The 21181-nt window shown below is 43.2% G+C and overlaps 1 protein-coding gene across 1 annotated transcript in view; it reads right to left on the bottom strand.

Annotated features, from left to right (window-relative positions):
* Positions 1–435: 435 nt before the first annotated feature.
* ISM1 (isthmin 1) overlaps positions 436–21181 on the bottom strand; it is a 41908-nt gene continuing 21162 nt past the window's right edge. The window contains exons 3-7 of the mRNA XM_063328368.1: positions 19446–19682; positions 11452–11719; positions 8222–8365; positions 5296–5385; positions 436–3636 (exon numbers count right to left, since the gene is read on the bottom strand). Of these exons, the coding sequence (XP_063184438.1) occupies positions 3119–3636; positions 5296–5385; positions 8222–8365; positions 11452–11719; positions 19446–19682 (1257 nt within the window). The 3' untranslated portion in view covers positions 436–3118. The remainder of the gene's footprint in view (positions 3637–5295; positions 5386–8221; positions 8366–11451; positions 11720–19445; positions 19683–21181) is intronic.

The raw sequence follows: 21181 nt of genomic DNA, 5'->3' as shown, positions 1-21181 counted from the left end.
GTCTGTATTTTAAGTTTCCTTTTGGGAAGCAGGATGGCTACCGGTGGGGGACTCTCAGAGGATTTCTCAGTGTTGAGACCACGAGCCCTGTTTAGTTCCGCTTGTTTCAATCCTCCTCAAACCTTTGGCTGGGTTTTCCAGTATGCCCGTTCTGTGGTAACTTAGAAACGTTAACAACAGCTTCTTCTGACTACCAACTTGCGCCTAGGAACATGAGACCATAAACCCTTCCTCAGGTCTTATTCTAACATGAAGAACTCTGTATTTAAGAGACTGAGCCAAATTTGGCCACGGTAAACTCCAGCACCTTGCTAAGGCCTACTATACAAAATCATTCCAGGTACAATTTTAGTCATTGGAAAGGAGATAAAAGAAAACAGAAAACCAAAAAAGCAGCCCAGTCCTGAATGGATCATAATTTATTATAAAGTAGGACCAACTTTGTTTTTAGTAAAGACCATTGCTTAAGAATGCCGAAGTGCGAATACTCTCTTGATGTGTGCTCCAGGGCTCATCCTATGAAAAACCTGGTAGATCCTTATCAGTGGTTATTCGGCTCCCTCAGATTACCGCAAATTATGAGTGGTAATGCTTGAAACTTTGTGCGTCATTTCGTTTACTAGAATAATTTTTCCTTTTCCCTGACACTTTATTTGTTATGTTCAGCATGAATGGTGCAGCAGTATTTCTCAATAGCACCATAATTTACTAATCCATAAACTGCAGGGATGTGTTTTATATTTCAAGAATTGTGACCGCCCTCTCATCGCCCTCCCAGAGAAACCTGAGACTGTTGTTCCCCCACCACTGCTAAGTGAAGTAAAAAGCAGGGCTTTCTCCCCCAGTTTGCAGAAAATACCTGTCTTCCCTATTAAGTGACTGATCCTGGAGTTGCTTATGCCTTTCATCCATCTGCTGTCAATTTAACTGGCTCCGCTTGCTAGTGGCTCCTTCTGATGACCTTGCAAGAATTTACAAAACCTGGTTTCTATAAAACTTAAGGGGCGATCCCCATGTTTACCCTCTTGCTCAACTAACCATGTTTTGTTACTACCAGCTAGTGCTAGAATATATCCACATCTCCCCCCACCTCCCACTCAGGCCTGCATCTGGGAAGATCCGATGACTTGGCCAAGATTTCCAGCTGCTGAAGTTACCTCAGTAGGTCAGTTGCTGTTGCATACGTGCAGTAGCTCTGCGTGGACGACTGCGTTTCTGGAGACCTGGAGCATAAGTACAGTGCCGAGGCTCTGCAGCCTGTCAGACCAGCTCTGGCAGATCCGGGGAGAGCCATCGCAGCGTATGCATCACACATTTGGTTAGAGTGCGTGTCCGAGGCTCAGGCTGCTTTTTAATCTCCTGATTTGTACCACCTGGCGAGACCAACACAAGCCTGACACCTCCCAGACTCAGCAGGCTTATTACGCATATGTTAATGCTGGGGAGACCGTGCACACGTCTGTCTAGGAAGTCGCAATCAACCATCACCTGAAAGGCCAACAGAGCTAGAGAAAAGATTTACAGTATTTATGTGTGTACATATATAGAAGAAGGAATTGTCTCTCGTGGCTGTCTTGAATCTTTCAGCTAAGACTGGCTGCAATGCGAGATCGTCTTTACTGCTGTGTGAGGTTCCACATGCAGTGCGCAGATGTGTATCAGACCGCATAACCCGAAAATAGGCATTTCTCTAATGACATTTAGCCTTAGTTTTCCAAATGAAGACATTGACTTGCAGCAAGACAGCCTTTTACAGGATGGAACTGTAAGTATTTATTTACCCAGGGTGTCATTTTTATCTTTCATAAGAACGCAGGTATCAGCTGCTTAATTACAGGATTATGTATGTAAACTTGCACTTCATAAAAATTTGGAAGTAAAACTTTTGCCTAACAACAGTCTTATTCTTGGCCATCGAGTTCCATCTACAGACGCCTTTCATGTTAGAGACATATCCCACATGTGAGTTATTGTTACAATTCAATAAATACTTTACAAAAATAATGCTAGCTTTTTAAAAAAATTAAGACATTTTAACTCACCAATAGTTCCTCCCAGACAGCTTCCTTAAAGAATAGGACACTGTGCACTCAGCGTATGCTAAATGGGGGAAAAGGGCCAGTTGCATGCTTTACCTCAGGGAACTTAGACGTGTGTATTCCACTTTTCCCGTTCTTTAAAAAAATAAACTTCTTTCTTTTCTTAAAAGAAAGAAACAAGCAGATCTAAAGACTCTTCATATTAAAAACTGGAAAGTAACTGTGAGGGTTTTTTTTTCTTTGACATGGCCGCACTCCTCCAAAGACTTACGGCATGCTTCATTTACAGGTAGCTGCCCTGAAGATCTGCTCCCCCGCATAAGAGCCAAGCCCTGACAGCTGTAACTCCGTTATCTGAGATGTCTCCAGGAGCTGGCTGTTTGTAACTCTTGCAGAACCACTGCGTCGGGACTTTTTCTGCTTCCTAGGAAAACCACAGCTACATTTCCCTGCAAGCCTACGTCAGATGGACTACAAAGACCTGAGCTAGAAGGTAACAGGAAGAGTTCCAAGACAAAAATTGCTAATAACTGTCTATATTCACTTTTGAGTATTACCCTTCCAAAAAAAAATTTCTTCCTTTCTTAGATATGACTAGTCATGAAATCAATTATAGAGAAAACTGATGCTTTAGGTGCATTAATCTTGTAAACGATTCCCATATGGAAGAGTACATTCTTCGATCCTATTGTTTATAACAACTTTTAAATATGTGCCCTCCGCAGCTGGGGCCTTGAGGCCTGATGGTGATGGCAGCTGCCCCCCCCCCCCCCCCACTTATGTTACAGTTGGGGAATAAAATGAAATGCACATTATTAAATGAATGTTATTGCAGTATAAAATCCTACCAGGACAATGTTTATGTATGTCTGTATGTAAAAGTAGGTGTGTGTGAGATAGAGATATGTGTTTATAAATTACACACACTATGAAAAATACTTATGTATTATATTACAACTATATACATTCATTAGAAAGAAACTGATCAACCCCTGTCAAGGAGACAATGCAGCAGCCGTTATCAGTTCTTTGGCATCCAGGAAACGAATGCTATTTTGTGCCTGAAAAGGAGGAAAATCTTAGTATTCCCTCGCTTCTTGAAATTGCTTGTAGTAGTCTTCGTCTGAAGGGTTTTCTGTACACTTCTGCCCGTTGTTTGGAGGCCGTGCTTCATTGTATCGGCTCCAGTCACCTTTGCATATAATCCAAGGCAGAATGTCCACTTTGTAATGGAGTTCTGCTGAGAATTCGATGCTGATCAGGTTTGGTGTACCCGCCCCTTTCCCTCTGGTAATCAGCTGCATATTATCATCATAGCAACAGTGCTGTGCTGCAAGCGTTGTGCTTTCCAAAGAGAGCATGGAGCGGATGCAGTACCGTGCAGTGGGCTTATAGATCTCCAGTTTTTCCTTTGGACCACTCGCATCTTTCCAGCGAAAGTTTTTCCTTTTAATTCGATCATAGATTTCGGCAGTGCTGTATGCAACTTCTCTGGGGTAGGAGCATGGGCAGCTGGGAAGATCATTGACCACTTTGTGCATGTATTTCTTCAAGAACTCGCTTTTGCAGCTCATCCATCTTTCACAGCTATCAGTATCTGTTTAAGGGCAGGAAATGGAAACTTAAGATACATTATGCAGCATCCCAGTTCATATGATCAATGATAATAAATGAGGAAAGCGTAACTGTTCAGCACCAGTGCTTTGCTTAGGAAAGAAAGGCCAGTCAAAGCTTTCCTCCCCGCCTGCAATGTGTTAATGTGCTGTCTCCTCAGATAAAGAAATCACACGTGCGACTGGCTTTAGGGCCTCAGGCAGTGCTAGTCTGAATTATACTGCAGCACCATGCCAGTAGGTATTTTTGACATTTCTTCTACCTGGCAAATTCCAATTAAGCTGCTGATATCCCCATGCAGCACGAGAGACACTATCATGGGTTTACAAGCGACAGAACTGAAATAGGGAAATCACAGTGATTTGATGCCAGTCTCCAGTTTAAACCCCTAGTCCACGCACTCACCTTGTAAGAACAGCAGATTCAGATGCTGAAGGATTAAGTTTCTCATGATGCTAGAAATACCAAGATGGCAAGCAAGGCCTGGATTACTTTTTCTGAAGTTCGTTATTAAAGCCCTAATTCAGTCTTTCTTTTAACTAACAAATACTTTTTTTCTGTTTGGTCTCCATCTTCCCAAAGGGGTATTTCAAGCAGCTGTAGTTTGAACATGGAGACCGACAGCTTAGCTGGCAAATGCAGCCAAAAGTGATTCAGATTCTAGAAGGGCATATGTGACATAATATCAGAGTGTCTGTACATTAGGTGGATTTAATGGCACCAGAGCCATGACTTATAGCTGGGATCAAAGAGATTTATAAACTAGTAGCACATTTAATACTGGCACTTTATTATTTTGCAAGAGTCTTGGGAGAATCCAGTTAAACGTCTTCAACCTAAAACATTATTTAAGGTGTCTGTATCATGCTACAGGCTTTCAACAAAACCCCGCAAATCTTGCTCCACACTTACTTAACAGGATTCTGGAGTAAGGCAAAGACTGGGACCTAAAACTCTTACAGCAAACATTCTTGCAAAATATTTACTTAGCAATCTGTGTCCTGTTTTTCTATCTCCTTAAAGAGTCCTATCCTGGCTGTCATTAACTATTGTCCTCTACCACCGTAGAAGGGAGGTGCTGGATTACATCATTTACCCAATTAGTCCAGCATCCAGTGTCTAAGAGTGGCCACGCTATGGTTTCATTGGAGGGTTGAAATCAGAACATTATAGAGGCTGGGCTGAGTTTTAGATAGATCAGTATCAAGTCATGCCCTATAAAATTGCTTTGGCCAGCCTCACTGCAGTGCACACAGTTATAAAAGCTATGTGTGCTCATAAAAGTCATTGTCATGTTTTTTAATGTGACAGCTGTTTACCTCAAATGCTTTTCCATTATCTTCCATTTGAGGTTATTTCAGCAAAATGCTAAACGGTGTTTGAATTTTTTTGTGGAGTTTTACAGCTCTTTTCTGAACTAGGACAGAGAATCACCATTTTGTAATGAAAGAAGCACAGAAATTTGCTAAGACTTAAGAAGAGAAAGATTCTATGACAGAAGCAAGCTAAGGTGCAGATTGTAAACTTCAGCAAGATAATAAATGGTCATTAATACTGACAATTTTAATGGTTTGAAGAGTCAAAACAGGAGAATCTAAGGAAGTCTCTTATCTATCACTGAAAGATTGACTAGGCTGCTTACCAACTTCAAACAGCTTGGTAGCATTGAAGTCTTCACTTCCTGCCAGTAAGCTCACTTCTGTGGCAGCTGTCCGGAAGGTATCTTCGATCCCTAAGACAAACACGTGTTAGTGGCGGTGGTGTTTTCCTATTAAAACACAATGCAATCATCAACTGCCTCCCTGTCATCCCTTCCTTCCCCAGTTCTGCAAGGTGCTTTTGTTTGGCAGGGAAGCAATCTGAAGTTGCTGCTGGAGGTAGTGTTCACTTAAAAGCATGATGACCAAGGAATCTGTCGTGTTAAGAAGCTAAAGCATTAGCTTAGCCCAAAGGTCAAAAGTGTTCAAGTTTTAGAGCTTAGATTATATTTAAGCAGCAAACTCAACCCAGTACAGGGTTCCAGTAGCGAGGGAACCAATTTTGTTCCTCCTCTTCCTGATCCAAAGCTTGCCAGCATCTCCCAGTAATTCAGGTAGGAGCTTTGCACACACTTCACCAACAGCCACCTGGTCGGCTTTATGTCACCAGTGTCTTCTCCAGAGCATGTATCACAAGTGACTGACAAGATAAAAATGAGTGTCCTAAGGGAAGCTCTAAAGCCCTGGGTAAAACGTGATGTCTAAAGCAGACAGCCTTTGTGTCACTTTCTGAAACAGAGCGACATGCCTGAGGACAGGTGAATAAGTTCATATCCGTATGTAGGCAACCATTTTTCAGGAAGTATGAGAAAGAATTATCGAGTAGTTTGGGTTGAAAGGGACCTTTAAAGGTTATCTAGTCCCACACCCCCTGCAATGACACAGATAAGATGATGCTATTACAAGAAGACTGGCGCTTGTTGCCCTCTCCCAGTGCTAGGGAGTTGAAAGGTGCGAGTAGGCGAGAGATAAACAACCTCGCCAATCTGTCCCATCCCCCAAATAAAATATCAGGATCTTTAAATATCAGGATCTTCCAACAACCTCCAGTTAAGTGTTTGCTATCAGTAGAGAGAAAATGTGTTAATTGCCAGAACATGTATCTTGCCAGATCTTGCCAAAGTAAACATCCTTTCATTGCTGCTTTAGTTTGGCCTACCTACCAGCCTGATGTTTCCCTAAGGTTTCTGTGCCATGTAGCCTTAGAACAAATGTCTCTTCAAAGAAGCATTTGAACAGGTTTGAGGTTTTTTCCCCCTCCATTAAATTAAAGACCTCCAAAGAGAGCAGAAAGCTCTTTAATACGTGATAACTATATGGTTAGTAATGAAGTCTGTTCACCATTCATCTTCTTGCCAATGAACTTTCTCCTGATCTCCTGAACTGGGGCATAATAGTGGCTTGCAAAGCTTCAAAACAGCCTCAGGCTGCTTTTCAATAAAATTATCATAGGGTTTTGCCTTAACTCCAGCAGTAGATGCAGAATAATAGATAGCCAAAAACCCATTACAAAGCAGTAATTCACTGCTGGAATTATAAACAGCAGAAGCTGAGCTTTGCCCTTGTAATTTTAAAAATGTCAGCACAGCCTCAAAGAGTGAATATATTTTGCTTGCTGATCGTTGGGGGTCTGTTATATGACATAATATATTCTTTCAAGTTTGCCACCGTTTGATGCTAGCTGGTAATAAATACTGGAGGATATAACTGGGGGCTACACGCTTTCTTCTGGCATTAACCCCTTATTATTGAGGTTTTAGGATGCATGAGAGCATCCAGAAACACTTTTCTCCTGAACTGCCTAGCAGCCATTACCTTGCAGTGGATGCCCACATCTGTCTGCGAGTGAGAAACTTCTCCCCTGCTCTGTCACTGAGGCTCCTAAGTCTTCTCTCCAGCACCGCTGACATTTCACTTCCCACCAAAAAAACATGACTTCCAGTTTAAGAATTTCTGCCTTTCTGAGTCATTAAGTAAACTCAGTGAAATGCAAGCCACCACGGCATGTGTTTTTACTTCTCTCTGAAGTAATGAAATTGCACATATCCCATGCATTGTGGCAACTACTGCACCAGTGCATTACAAAATTGCCTGAAGCCAAAAATACAGCAGCATTTAAAGAACATCATGGGAAAGTTTTCCATAGCAGCTTTACATTGTTATGATGTAAAAGCCCTGCTTTCACCAAAGTGAAAACTGCGTGATGGTAAGGACACCTCCGTTACTGGCATTTCAACGTCAACGCCTGCAGATGGGTAGGAGCTATGGTAAGGGTCCTTGGCCATATCTTCTGAACACATTCAAGCCAAAACTTTACATTCCTTCATCCCATTGTGCGCAGCTGTTGCAGGACCAAACTTGCTGTTTGATAATTCTCCAATTATCAAGCAACATGTAATGAAACAGAGATGACATTTCACCTTAACTCTCTAGGACAGGAATTTTTGTAGCTTAATGCCCAATGAACCCAAAATCTCTGGAGTGAAAGGCAAAGCATGTATTTAAAGTATTTTTTTTCCATATCAATACACATGGGGTCTTAAAGCAACTCTGTATACATTAGGCACAACTTAAAAGCCGTGTAACTGGGGAGGAGCTATTTTGTTCACAACACAGGCATGCCCACCCGTCCACTGCACAGCAAAATACGAGCTCGCTGAGGTAATCGTCAGGACAGCTGTTTTGAAATTCTAAAATTAATACAAATTTGTTTCAAGAGAGTAGATGACACCCTTTGGAATACAAAATGTACTGTGCACAAAAATGACTGCCGTAACCTAAAAAAAGCCTGTATTTGCCTTTTAAGTCCCAGGGGATAGCAGACTGCATCTAGCAGCGTGTTATTACTAGCAAGGAACCTGCCATTTCATAAATGGCCTTGAGAACCAGCGCTGTCTCTTCCCACCGAAACTCCTCCCTCGCCAGGGAACAAAGGGGGCCTGGGCTTTGTGCGCAGGAGGGGTCTCCTCCCGGCCCTGACCCCCTCTCCCCGCTCCCCTCCGACAGCACTTCACGTGAACACCATCACACCTGGGCAGTTGGGCCTGTCGCAGGTCCGTGACTCGGTGGCAGTGCAGGCGTACCCGCAGGACCTCGTCCGCTTCTGATTGCCGCTCCCGCAGGTGACGCTACAAAGGGACCACGGGCTCCAGTCTCCCTCACCATCAATATAATCTGTGTAAGAACAAAGATGAGGAAGGAAATGAAGAAACAAAACTCCTACTACCCAGAACTACTGTGTAGTGTTTTTTATTAAGAAGGCAAAACAAGAATGGAATCCAGATGTCTCTACCTGAAGCTCGGGCTAAACGCCAGGCGTAAGCCTGCTGTTTAAATGGTTTTCACACTTGATGCTCCTCAGGGAAATGCACGCAAGATTATTTGAAAAAATATTTCCTTTCTCTTTTGACCTTTTGGCAGCTGAGAATCCTCAGCTGCAAAGCTGGGTCATGAACTAACAGTACACATCTATTCACATAATTTCCCTGTGTATAGGAATATGTTTTCTGACCACAGACTAATCAGGCACAGGATAAATGAAGTTAGCTTTTTCTTCTTTTCAAAACACATGGCAATAGCTCAACAATACTCACTTAATTAATCTTTAGGACGCAAATGGTGGACTATGGGAGGCTGAGGGTCATGCGTGAAAATTGCAATTTTGTTTTTCGGTCCTTTGAACAGGAAACAGATATTACAGGAATACTGCCATGAATATGGGGAACCACATAAGCATCTTGCACCCAGAACAATATGTAATTTGTAGTGTTTCATGTGAATTATTAAATAACATCAAATCTGACTGTTTATTAGCAGGAACCTTCTGAAAACGAAACACAACTTTATTCTCTTCTGGTAGCCAGCCAAGTGCAAACGATACTAAGTCTGCACCACCGTGGCTTGCTGCCACTGTGAGTATCTAAACCCCCTGGAATCAGTCTCCTTTGTTTGCTGAGTTAACTGTTGCATGTCCCACCTTGCGAAGGCCACCAAATGGAGTCCATGAACCACTCCCGGTTCTCTCACCTTCCCACTGGCCTCCCCAGCTGACTGCTGTCTCTCGCTAGGGAGCATCTGGCTTCATGGATTTCTCTACAATCTACAGGAGATGTTTAAGTGACCCTGCGATGATAACTTGTAGCCTTTGCTCATTTGGGTTAAACCAGCACTGGTAGCAAAGGCAAATCGGGCTCAGCGACTCTGAGCCAGCCGTGCTCTATAGCTATAGGCTGAACACATATGTACAAGCGAGACACAGGGCCAGGTCCCTGCCTGCACTGGCCTCTGTGCTACACGCGATTCCCACTCCCCCCCCACTGCCATGCTGTCTGTGGGCTTCCTGAGCTGGTTAGTAGAACACGTAACTTGATTTGTACCATATGTAATGACTGACGACAACTCTGTGGGGTGCTATTAAACATTTATTGCCAGGAGTATGGGAAGGTTATATATCTCGCTCATAGCAAGCTGCCTAGATGTGAGTTCCTCATGGCAGGGACCTCGTGTGCTTTTCCTCCTTTTCTTACGCTGCTGCCGATCGGGAAGCCACCACACTTGCATCAGGTGTCCATGGTGTGATGTGAGTAGGAACATGGCTACTGTCTGTGGGCAAAGACCCGCCATTCTGGGGCTTGCCAACAGGCGGGCACTACAGCAGCAGAGGTGTCTTAGGACAATGTGATCTGCCCTCTCTCCCTGGCCCTGCTCTCCTTCCCAGCTCTCTTCCAACTCTGAATTTTGTTCTCCACTTGGCTGGTGAGGAAGAGGGAGGGTGAGCAGGTGCGATGCTTGTCAAAGAGCCCAGCCTGGGAGGCCCAGGAAGGGCAGGCAGAGCCACGCGGTGCTTTTTGGCAGGGGCGGGATGCGGGAGATGATAGAACCATGAAACGTGTGAACAGGGCAATGGCTGGAACTAGTATAAAAGCCCCATATAGGCAGGAGGATCTGCTGCTCCATCCTCCTGGCCAAGGCCAATGGCACATGGCCTTTTAGGTTAGTCAGAAGGCCAGAAGTCTCTTCCAGTTAGTAGGGTGCTCTGGTGAATGGCAGAGAGCTCTGGGATAATTTTTAGGCCTACCTACCTAGTGTTTATACTGCCCTATGAAACAGACCGTACCTACTCTTAAATATACCACATCAGATTTTCAGCTGCAGCTCAACCTGTTCTTCCTATTTTTATATTTGTAATTCTTACTATTTTTTTTTTCCTACCACAATTATTTGTGAAAGCAATTTTATTTTACCTAAATGAACAACTACCTAATACATGAATTCTTGGCAATAGAGCGTGCCCGCAAATAAACGCAGGTGCAAAAAGAAGGGATAGACTTTAATCTTCTGGCCACAAAATTTAATACATATGTATGTGTTCAACTACACCATTCCATAAAAAATCTCTCTCGATTGTTAAGGCTCTACGACTTAAAGTTAACCAAAACAGGGGAAAAATAAGACGGAATCAGGGCATGACAGCCACTCCGCAGAATCTAGGGAACGCAACAGAAGCGCCAGGGTAAAAGTACTGTGGCTTTGAAACCCTGCTCTAACTAAAAATCTTCTGTATATACACACAACTTAAATCTGAGTGGCTCTGAGCTACCTGTGAGCACATATTAGCTCACCTCCCTCGAGTCCTCCCCGCATGAATGGTTACGGCCCGTTGGGGCAGTGAATAACTGTGGCTCCTCTCTGTTTCTAGTTTCTGCAACTGTTTCATACAACAAGCTGAAAACAATTGTTTTTTTCGCCGTGACACATCTGGAAGAGAATTACACACGCAAATACACAATGTTCCTGCTGCATATGCCACTCCCCGCACATGCACCAACATAATTCATCTTATTTGTGTATCCACCAAATACTACCACGTTTTAGATCTTGCTTATTTATCCAATAATTATACTTTAGTTCCCAAACCACCGCACGATTCTAAATTTGTACTTATCCTTACTCTAAAAATAAATATGAAACCTTGTTTCCTTTGCTTTTAAAAAAAGTACACTTAGGACTAAAAAAAGGTCCTCTTATGGGATAACTGGTATGATTTTCAAGATTATAGAGTTACTAGTGGAATGCAGCTACCACAGTACAGCTTGTGCATCTGCACAGATTTGTATTTAAAAGCTGATGAACAAAAGCCACATGTTGAAAAATTCTATTTTGCTTGGCCTACTTTCAGCGATGCCTCACCATTCTCATTTCCCCCAAACTCATTTTTACAATCCCAAGATGCCCATAAGAGGCCTGGAACGCAAACTTACCATACTCTGGCTGCTCCTTGGACTCAAATGTCCGGTGACTGGGTGCATGACTATCCCACCCACCGAGAGGGTTTAGGAAGTTGCTGTCCTCAGTAGTGCTGTCGTACTTGTAGTCCTGGTCACCGCTGCTCATGCGAGTCAAGGTGGAGGACCTCTGCCACCAGTTTCTCCAGTCAGGTGATGGGACTGGCCAGCTAGGCTTGCTGCTCTCTTTCTGCAGATCCTTGTCTGTCTCGGTGTCGGGGCCATCCACCACTTCAATGGTAACCTACGGGATTCAAAAGAGAGCAGGCTGTGTGTCAGGATTTCCTCCTAGTCGGGGGAAACTTTCTATACAGCGAAGACAAGCGACTGGTGTTGCCTTGCAAAGGGGCTGTGTAATACCGTAGGGTTCGCATGTTGTAAACCACATGTGGATTACTGAGCCCAGAGATATGCGGCGGCTGAGTGATTCTTTCTGCTACCTCTGCTGAATCAGACCTTGGAACAAAGGCTATGAAAAATCCCCCACAAAATAATAACCCATACTGTGCCTAAAACCTTTGCGGCAGAATTTTCTGCCTTATGGGGAAAAGATGTTTAAACTCGAACATACATGACCAGGATAAAAGAAAACCTAGTCTGTTATGCTAATTATGCTGAGGCTGAATTCAAGGCAAGCATGAAGCACACCAGCCTGCCGAGCCTGTTCCAAGGACTTGGAATGACTCAAGTCTAAGGCCACGAGTGCGAAGGTGGAAGACGCGGCGCCCCGGGTCTCGGCCGGGTCCGCATCTGCCTTGCCCTCTAGCGGCAGCTCAGCCCGTCCCCTTGCACGGCCTTCCCGCACCACCCGCGTTTCCATCACACCGCCATGTGAAACCGTGCTCCGCGGTGATGAGGGCCAGCAGCTCTTCCAACCATCGCCAAGTCACTCGCTGCTAAGCCCTCTGAAGTAGGTCCTCCTTCTGTGCTGGAGAGTATAATGATATATGGCCCGTTAACGGTTTCTACGGAAGCCCAGAGCCAAGATTCAAAGCTTGCGACCCAATTCTCTCACAGACATCATGAATGTAAATGTAATTCTGCACAGGGACAACCTTTTCTGCGCTGAAAAATGTGTAATTATCAAACTCTTGGATAAATACTGTGCGTGCATATAGGGGGATATTTAGGTAGAAATAGGAGCTAGCCATCAGAAACCTGGGCTCTATGAATCATGCAAGCATAGCGTGGCCACAGGGAAATCATAAAATGTTCCGATGCTTCATGCTAATGTGGTTCATTGGATTGGGTGACAAGCATGATACAGAAGTGACTATCAGATAGACCTGTACTGTTTAATGGGTACGGAGGTATTCTTCTTTTATAGATATACAAAGCAGTCTTCCAAGACAGTACTCCATGAAAATTGGGTTGTGCAAAAGCAGAGAAAACAGAATAATGTACTATTATGCTGAAAGTCATTTACATGGCTCTATGGCTTTGCACTTCGGAGAAAAAAGCTTGGTTTTATACAACTGTTGTTAGTAAAATCACAAGATACACACAAGAAAAAGAAAGAAAAGAGTATCTGTGTTTCTTCAGCTACCCGTGATCCACCAAGGAGTGTGACACAGGATGCAAACCAGAACGGCTGCCGTAGCTTCGTAGCTGCAGACACAGCTGCACAGCCAAGACAATGCCCGCACATCCTTCTGTGGAGAAAGGAGATTTTGCATCTATTGCATGCTTCACATTTAACCATCGACCAAGCCATTGAAATGAAACAACTCTGAGGCTACTAAGAAGCTCCACTGGGAGAAGGAGCAAGAGTGAGGGAAAGTGCAGTTGTCAGCCTAATAGCATCTTTACACAAGAGATATTTTACTCCCAGACTAAATATGGAATTGGAATGATTACTTCATTAAACCTCAGTTTCTACAGACCAAGAATTAAAATGGATTTCACAAGTTTGAAAACATCGGGGTTTAGTTCAGGGATTCAAAATTGCTGCAGCTATCCAAGCAAAACAGAGTTTTCACAATAAGTGAAAGGAAATAGTGAGCGGCCAGTCGCAGGGCTTTAGTACTGCCCACGTGAAAAATAGTATGACTCTAGTACTTTAGTAGCAAGTATGTTTAAGACCACATTGACTTTGTAAGCAATGACTCAGCAAAGAGAGAGAGAGAGAGAGAGAGAGAGAGTGTGTGTGTGTGTGTGTGTGTGTGTGTGTGTGTGTAAAAATCTCTCATTAAAAAAAGTCAGGGAGCGCTTGATAATGATTCCATTTGCCTTGGTAATCTGTAGTTATATGATAGTGAGTCAGCACGAACACACATTATTTCAGCCAGGTACAGCGTGAAGAACCACAGGGATTTGATTTAAAATTCTTATTCAGGCTGCCAAGTCAGTTTAAGCAAAAGGGGTCTTGTAGGGACAGAGAAACTTCTGTTTCTGGGGAAGAGAGGCACGTGTAAGGTACAAACTTCCAGGCTCATGAGAGCCAGCAGTCCCCAGCTGCCACTAACTTACTTTCAAGACATGTCTGTGCAGTCAGATCTCCTGCCTCAGTCTGTGTTTACTACCGAGGAAGCTTATTACAAAGGCCTTTAAAACAAGTTTTCCAACACACGAGAACTTACCCTGCGACAAAAACGTCTCACATCTGGCTTAGACCTAGCTAATGTGGAGCAAACTGGGAAGCCACAACCCGAGGGGGTGACCCAGTGCCCAGGGCAGGCACGCCTGTCAGAAATCCCACAGTGCTTCTTCCAGTGGTTCCTGGGCAGGGGGAAGGAGTTCTTCCACTTTGTCTCTCGCCTCGCCAGCATGACCGTAACTCACTTTGCCTTCTCACCCATGAACCAGGTGGGTTCAAGCCTGAGAACTTATTCCAGTTAATAATCTCTTTGTCTTAAAGAGAAGAGAGGTGTGGGCAGACGAGGTGGCAAGAGAGCTCCACCCCAGCGTAAGCAGGATTTTTTAAATAGCCTATTGAAAAAATGAATACGACAAAAGCAAAATCCAGCATGGTAGTCTGACACACACCTATATTCCTCTCTCTTCTATTTTAAGCTTTGATTACCAAGTTGTTTGTTTAACATGTGGCATAAAAAACCATAGAGCGAAAGAAATTCTATAAAGAATCCTGGGATTGTCTGAACTGCCACTTCAGTCGAGTCTGTTCTGTTTGTTTTCAGAGATTCACCTATGCTCTGCCCAGCCCCATTTAACTCTAATGCATCTTCCAGAGGCCGGGAGGAAATCAGTGAGTGATCCTAGTAATCCCTCCATCGTATCACCCAAAAGTTAGGGCAGAGGTGTGAGAAAAGGCTGCTGCTTCGGGCGAGCAATTGCTCCCCTAGCCCAGTCTAAAATTTTGAAAAATCAGCGTTCACTGAATTCCTGCCAGGACTTAGAGATAGCATTAACATTACCTTATGACTATACATATACATACACATGTGTCTTGTTTGATCGGTTTCTATACTGGGGATTGTTTATGAAAAGGAAAAAAGAAATGAGATGTAGAATTAGAGTCATTAAAAACGGGCATTTAAAGCAGCTCTGGAAAAGCTTTCATGCTGTGTAACTACTCCAACAAAACATCTTCTCTGAAAAATTAAATAGACCTAGTTTAGTATTTCTATCTTGGAGACTGTTTAAAGACTTCGTTATCTCTGATTTCTTCTTCCAGTGATTATCAAAACTGTAAAGATTATTTATGTTTTTCTCAAGCTTCCCAAAAGGTCTGTGGTAACGTGGTTCTTGTATAAATCCACAACCATCTCCAGAAGTATTCAAACCTAAAATGAAGCTGTGTGAGCTGTAAATAAGGATGTTCCTTTAAAAATTGTTAAAACCAATTGGCATAGGTAGATTAAAACAACAGAGTCGCAGTCAATTTCTAATGAAAGAAATGTATCAAGCCCAGATGTCTTGAGACACCAACATCCAATTTTCTCCTGGCCAAAAATATACAGAAGATAAATATTTTCCCCGCCTGTTGGAGCGCACAAAAAGTTCTGTGTGCTTCGTCCTGTTTACTGAGACAATGTTTCTGAATTCACTTTAATGGTGTAAACATTGCCCTGAGCAACTGGAAGATTATGTTTCAGGAAAAACTACATTTGCAATATTGTGCAAGCAGTGGATTCTATGACATTTCTATCCTCTGTTTCCTTCATGCAACTGACGCAAATGTTCAATGCAGAACTTGCCACTCTGCAAAGGTGGGCATGTGCAAGTCAGCAATCAGGTAACTAATAGCAGAACAGAAATGAGTTCATTATAAGATATTGAAATGTTAAATTTGTGTTCGCACGACATAACAACTTCAGTTAAAATGATATCAGTAGTGACACTAATTTACTTCTGGTTATGTCATGGCAGCTCACTTGGAACAGCTTTCTGGACTTTTGGAAAGGCAAGTGAAGGACCCTCAAAATTTGCTGGGAGCAAAGAAGACGTGACTCGAAACCTGAAATTTGTATTTATATGTTGCCAGTCCTAGTTGCACTCTCCGATGGGCCCGACTGAACACCACAACTAAAAATCTGGTCCGAAACCCAGCTCTGAATTTTGCACTCTGCAGCGAGCTCGTTACACCACGACATTAAGAAGTCTGTGCAGAGGTAAGAACAGCCCTGGTATTGAAAGTGATTTAACCATGGCCCTCTGGCACCCTGCTCTGCCTAGACCAGTCTCTCCAGCTTGCTAAGAGGACTAGCTAGTTCCTGGCATGGCTACCCCGTGTCTGCGGTGCGGCAGGTAGCTCAGCGCAGCAGGAATACTGACTGGGGAGATGGTCTTGGGAGCCCGGAGTTCTCCATAGTACAGACACAGCCCAAGGACCAAGACAGTGAAAATATGCTCTCTGCTTTTCTGAGTGTTAATTTAATGACAGGGAGGACTATTGCTTTGCTACTGCCTTAAACTATTAAGCCTTAAAAGCCTTACAAAAAATGAGCACTACTGGAGCCCTCCGATTCTTACCGTGCTAGACTAGGGATAAGATGGAATGGGCAGAGCTCAGTATTACAGATACCGCTGAGTCTTCTGTGACAATAACAAGAGGGTGTCACTTTCCAATGCAGTGAAACCAGCAGCTTCAAATCACAAACGTAAATGCTGCCAAATAAATACATCTGTGTTAAAAGTGACATGATATAGGACAGAGGTGAGGGAAATGGCCACGGATGAACCCGGAGAGGAGTTGGTTTGAAGTCTGCAGTTCTTTTTTCAAAGCAGATCATACAGCCTTTTTCCTCTGTAGTTCTGTATGTTCCTGGAGTGGGTGGTTCTGTGTAGATGGTTTTTTAAGAGAAGGTATAAACTGAAGAGGTATCAAAGAGCATAAATAAAGATAACACAGCAGCACTGGAGTGGCATGACTGGTGAATATGGCCCACAGGCCTAATGCAGAATGATAAAGACACACATCATCAGGCAGGCAGCATTAACTTCTGGCTTAAAATCACTCCTATCAATTATTACCAAGCCCTTGATTCCCAGTGAGGATACTAATCAAAACAGATTTAATCATATACCATTTCACTTCAGTTTTCCAGGGCACATCAACATGATTTTTAGGACAGGAATCCTACCTAACTCTGCACAGTTTCTTGGAACCCATCTCCTCATCCAAAACGTTCAACAAATCCATCACAACTGGAACACACCCAGCTGTGTCTCAGGTATACTGGTTGTGAAATATGATCAAGATTCAAATTCTCTGAAGAGCATCAATATCGATAAAATGCCCTTTCCTGACAAACAGTAAGATGTTTTCCCTTTTCTGCTCATTTGTCACGGTGTCCAGCACTGCTGGGAAAGCAGCAAAGCAGTGGGACAACAGAAAGTAGCGCGCTACCTGTTACAGTACACAAACCTGGGAAACCAGGGGTAAAAAGAACAGGAGCGAGACAATGCAAGCTAGAGCATCTGGCCGGTATCTTTTCAGCCTGCTTTTTCAAGCTGAGTTTTATGTCTGTTTATTAGGTTTTTAAAATTTCCAGGTATAATTACTCTTAGAAATGTTCGTTTTGTTCTGTGTAGAGTTGTACTAGTAGGAGGGAAAAGCAGTGGTGGGTTTTTGAGAGGTAAACATGGCCATTGTGCTAGATCAACACACACAGGCTTTTTTCTCCTTTCCCACCTCACTGTCTCCTAGGAGGACTTTTAAAATTAACAGCCCCAGGACTGCAACTTACAGAGCCCGAAGCCATTGTGCAAAAAGAAAAATGAGTATCAATTCTGCTTTCACTTGCCAAACAGCTGACAAGACATTTGCAAGTCAACAAGTGTCATTATTTCCATTCAGGTGAGTACAGTATTGTTTAATGAATAAGAACTCGCTATAATCCTGTTTTTCCCAAAAGAGTAGGTCACCTTTTACAACCTTTAGGCAAAGAAATAAACTTGAATTGCCTCTGTAATGAATTAATGTGAGTTTTATCTCCATGAGGCCTGACCTGCTGCAGGGCTGTCAACCAGGAACTTAAAGAAGCTTTGTATATCCCTATTTATTTATGCACCTAAGTAAGCACCCAAGTAATGCAGAACTTAGAGAGCCTGTTTGTGAAAGAGATGATCCCTGTGCACAAGAGCTGTGGGATTAATGTTGCCCAGTGTTTTTTACAGGACTAGGCCTCCCAGTTCTCCGAGTCCAGCAAAACTGCTGACACAGTTGGCTGACACATTTCCAAGATCAGGTGGTGGAAAAAGAGGTCATAGCAGAAGCAGTTACTATAAAGACAAGCTAGGGAAATGTTTCCATCTCATTTATCTATTCCCTGGGTCTAAACATTAAGTGCTGTTCCCAATCAGAGAAGGTTTTTGTTTCCTCCGGCCCTCCTTGGCGGTTTACGTACTGTTCAAACAATGATGTTACACTATGCCACAATCTGGGGCCCCTATAGCTTCCCTACCTTCCCTTCCCAAGACTTTCTGGATGGCTTTTCCTAGCGTGAGGGATGTGTACAGTCACCACATGATGAACATGTTTACTACCTTGGCCTGTCAAAAATTGGACCCGCACTTGATCCAAGTCTTTTAGGCTTCTTGAGGTTGCGAGCCATCTATGACGTAACCTGGAGACAGCTTGTTCTCGCCTATCATGTTGGTCTCTCACCAACAGATCTATCTTTACATATGTACTTCTTAGACATATCAAAAGGATGGTAATTTTATGGGCTGGGGGACTATAAGAAGCCAGGAATTAATTTAACCAGAAAACCAGTTGTATTAGTGTATTGTTTTTATACGCACATCTTAGGCAGAACAACATTTCAATTTATTGTTTTGGTTAAAAAAGACTGCTTATTAATGCCAATTTTGCTTTAAGGCTCTGAATTTAAAACAAATAACTCATTTTTTCCTCTTCCTAATCCTTGAAGTTTCAAGATGCAAGTGGCTTGTAAGAGGCCATTCCAAACCCAAGAACAGTTTGAGGAATAAAATAAAACAAAGTTTCTTGCAGACAGCTTTTTTTTGACTCCAAGCAGCTGCTGCAGAAATTAAATTTAAGTCCCGGTTCCATACAGAAGACCACATTTTGAGCTGAAACTTAAAGACTTGGTTTCTTATAACCTTTGGGTATGGTTGCATTTTATAAAAGCACACCAAAAAAGAATCTGTTCACAAACAAATTTTGCAACAGAGAATTAAAAACAGAATTTAAAATACCCACTTAATATCAATGAAGGGAATATGTTCTAAAATGGCAACAGCAAAGATGGCTTTAGTATCATAAATAGGTCTATATTGATACCCACACGTAGGCAATCAACACTATCCAAAGAGAAATTCAGGAAAAAATGGAAATCTCTGCATTCACTTAAGAAAAAATTATATTATATAAAACGTATATTATATTATATTATATGCATCCTCTCTTGGTGCTATTGGTAGAGAGACAGGGTGTTCTGACTGCATGTCATGGAAGCCAGGCTGAAGGTTCTCTTCGTTCAGTAAAATAATTTGTGCAGCTCATAAAAAAAAAAAAAAAATCACACATTAACAGAAATTTGTACCTGAATGTTGGGATTCTGCCCATTGATATCTGCTTTTGACAGGTCAGGGAAGTTTGGGAGGTCCAGGAGGAAAGATCTGGGTCCATCTCTCTGCAAGGACGTATGCCCGTTTTCCTGCCTGAATCGCTGCTTAGGGAACGGCCGGTGGGCAGCCTGGAGATCAGGGTATTCTCTTCTGTCCTCGGGGTTCAGAGTGAAGCCGTCTTCAGGAGAACGGTCATCCGCAGTGAGTGTGTTCTGGGGGGAAAAAGCAACGCGCTATAACAACAACTGCGAGAGCGTGCAGTCCTGCCAGTGCCCCCGTCTCCAGCTCCCTGCCGGCGATGGCTGCCGAGCGCGTACGGCCTGACAGCACGCAGACCCACGGCTCCTTTCCGAAACACACAGCATCTATGACTGGTATTTTCTGGGGTGCTTCTGAGTTTTGCATCTGACTCACACTGAAACACACTTAGTTTTTTCTCGTGTCAGATGGTTGCAGCTTTGCACCGCTGCAACTGAGTCAGGCTTGGGTGCTTAGCTCTTTCGGGTTCCTCTAACACCCCAGCCTTGTGGTGAGAACCTACACATTGACACGCGCAGCTAACTTAAAGCAAATCTGGAAACGTGAGGCTCTGAAGCAACCCCAGGGAAACCAAATTATATCACATTAAATGTGTCCCTAAAATGGTGAAAGGTATCTTTAGTATAAATCGGTTTAGCGTGCTCTGTTCCGAAGTGGAGCCAAAACACTGACTGCTAAGTGCATGTTGAAATTTATGGTATTAAAAGATTCTGCCGCTGAACTGGCAACCTCTCCCCCGCTCTCCTCAGTCTGCAACAACTTCCATCCCGTTGTCTGTGTTCCTCACCCAATTGCTCTGGTCTTGAACATCTGAACCTTCCTTCCTCTGGGATCTCATTTTCATGTTTGCCTAATGGTGGGATTGAATTTCACCAAGTTGTGGGTCAGCGGTTAATGCTTTTGTTATTGTTGAGCGTACTTTCGGGTTTTGTAGTGCATTACGGCAGGCTGCCTTCGAACCAGTAGCGCTGCTGCCACTGCCTTTGACCCCACCAAGGAGATACATTTAGTATCAAAACACCCACTCCCTGGGTTGGGACTGGCCTGGGGACTCGGGGACAAAAACCAGCAGAGAAGCCAAACCTTCTTATGGCTACAAAAAAAATGCATGGGGTAGATTCAGCACAGGTTTTGCTTTTGACTCAGCTGAAAAATTTTAGGCTTGAGGTCTTAGTATGACTGCCTGGGGAGCTTTTATTTTCAGTTCATAAAGAGACAGCAAGCATGGAGAGGGTAAATGTTAAAGACCTATCTTTTAAAACAAGCACAATTAAAGTGGAATGGCCACATGTGGTTCTGGCTCTACTGAAGTGTATTTTTGCCAGCATTTCTGGTTAAACGCAAACTCCGTCCAGCTCCCCTGGCTCAAATTAAGCTAGCATACCTTTTGTTCAGCTTTCAGATAGATAACCGTTCCAATGCCTTTTCTTTTATTTCGTGTTTATTTCCTGAGAAGGTTCTAAACTGAACTTTGAAGAGATTTTACAATATAATCTGTGCACATTACAGGAAAATATTCGTTGAGTTAAATAAACCAAGATTTATGAGTTAATCTGGGGCTAAGTGAAATCATCTCAAGCAAAAACTAAGGTGGTTCTCCTCTCCCCTTCCCCTGCACTGCATTCGTAAAGAGCAAAATCAGATTCAGCAGAATCAATGTTGTCTTGGTATG

This window comes from Chroicocephalus ridibundus, chromosome 3 (assembly GCF_963924245.1).
Source record: "Chroicocephalus ridibundus chromosome 3, bChrRid1.1, whole genome shotgun sequence".
NCBI lineage: Eukaryota > Metazoa > Chordata > Aves > Charadriiformes > Laridae > Chroicocephalus > Chroicocephalus ridibundus.
Note: the sequence above shows the minus strand (reverse complement) of the source record. Positions and strands in the feature narration are given on the sequence as shown.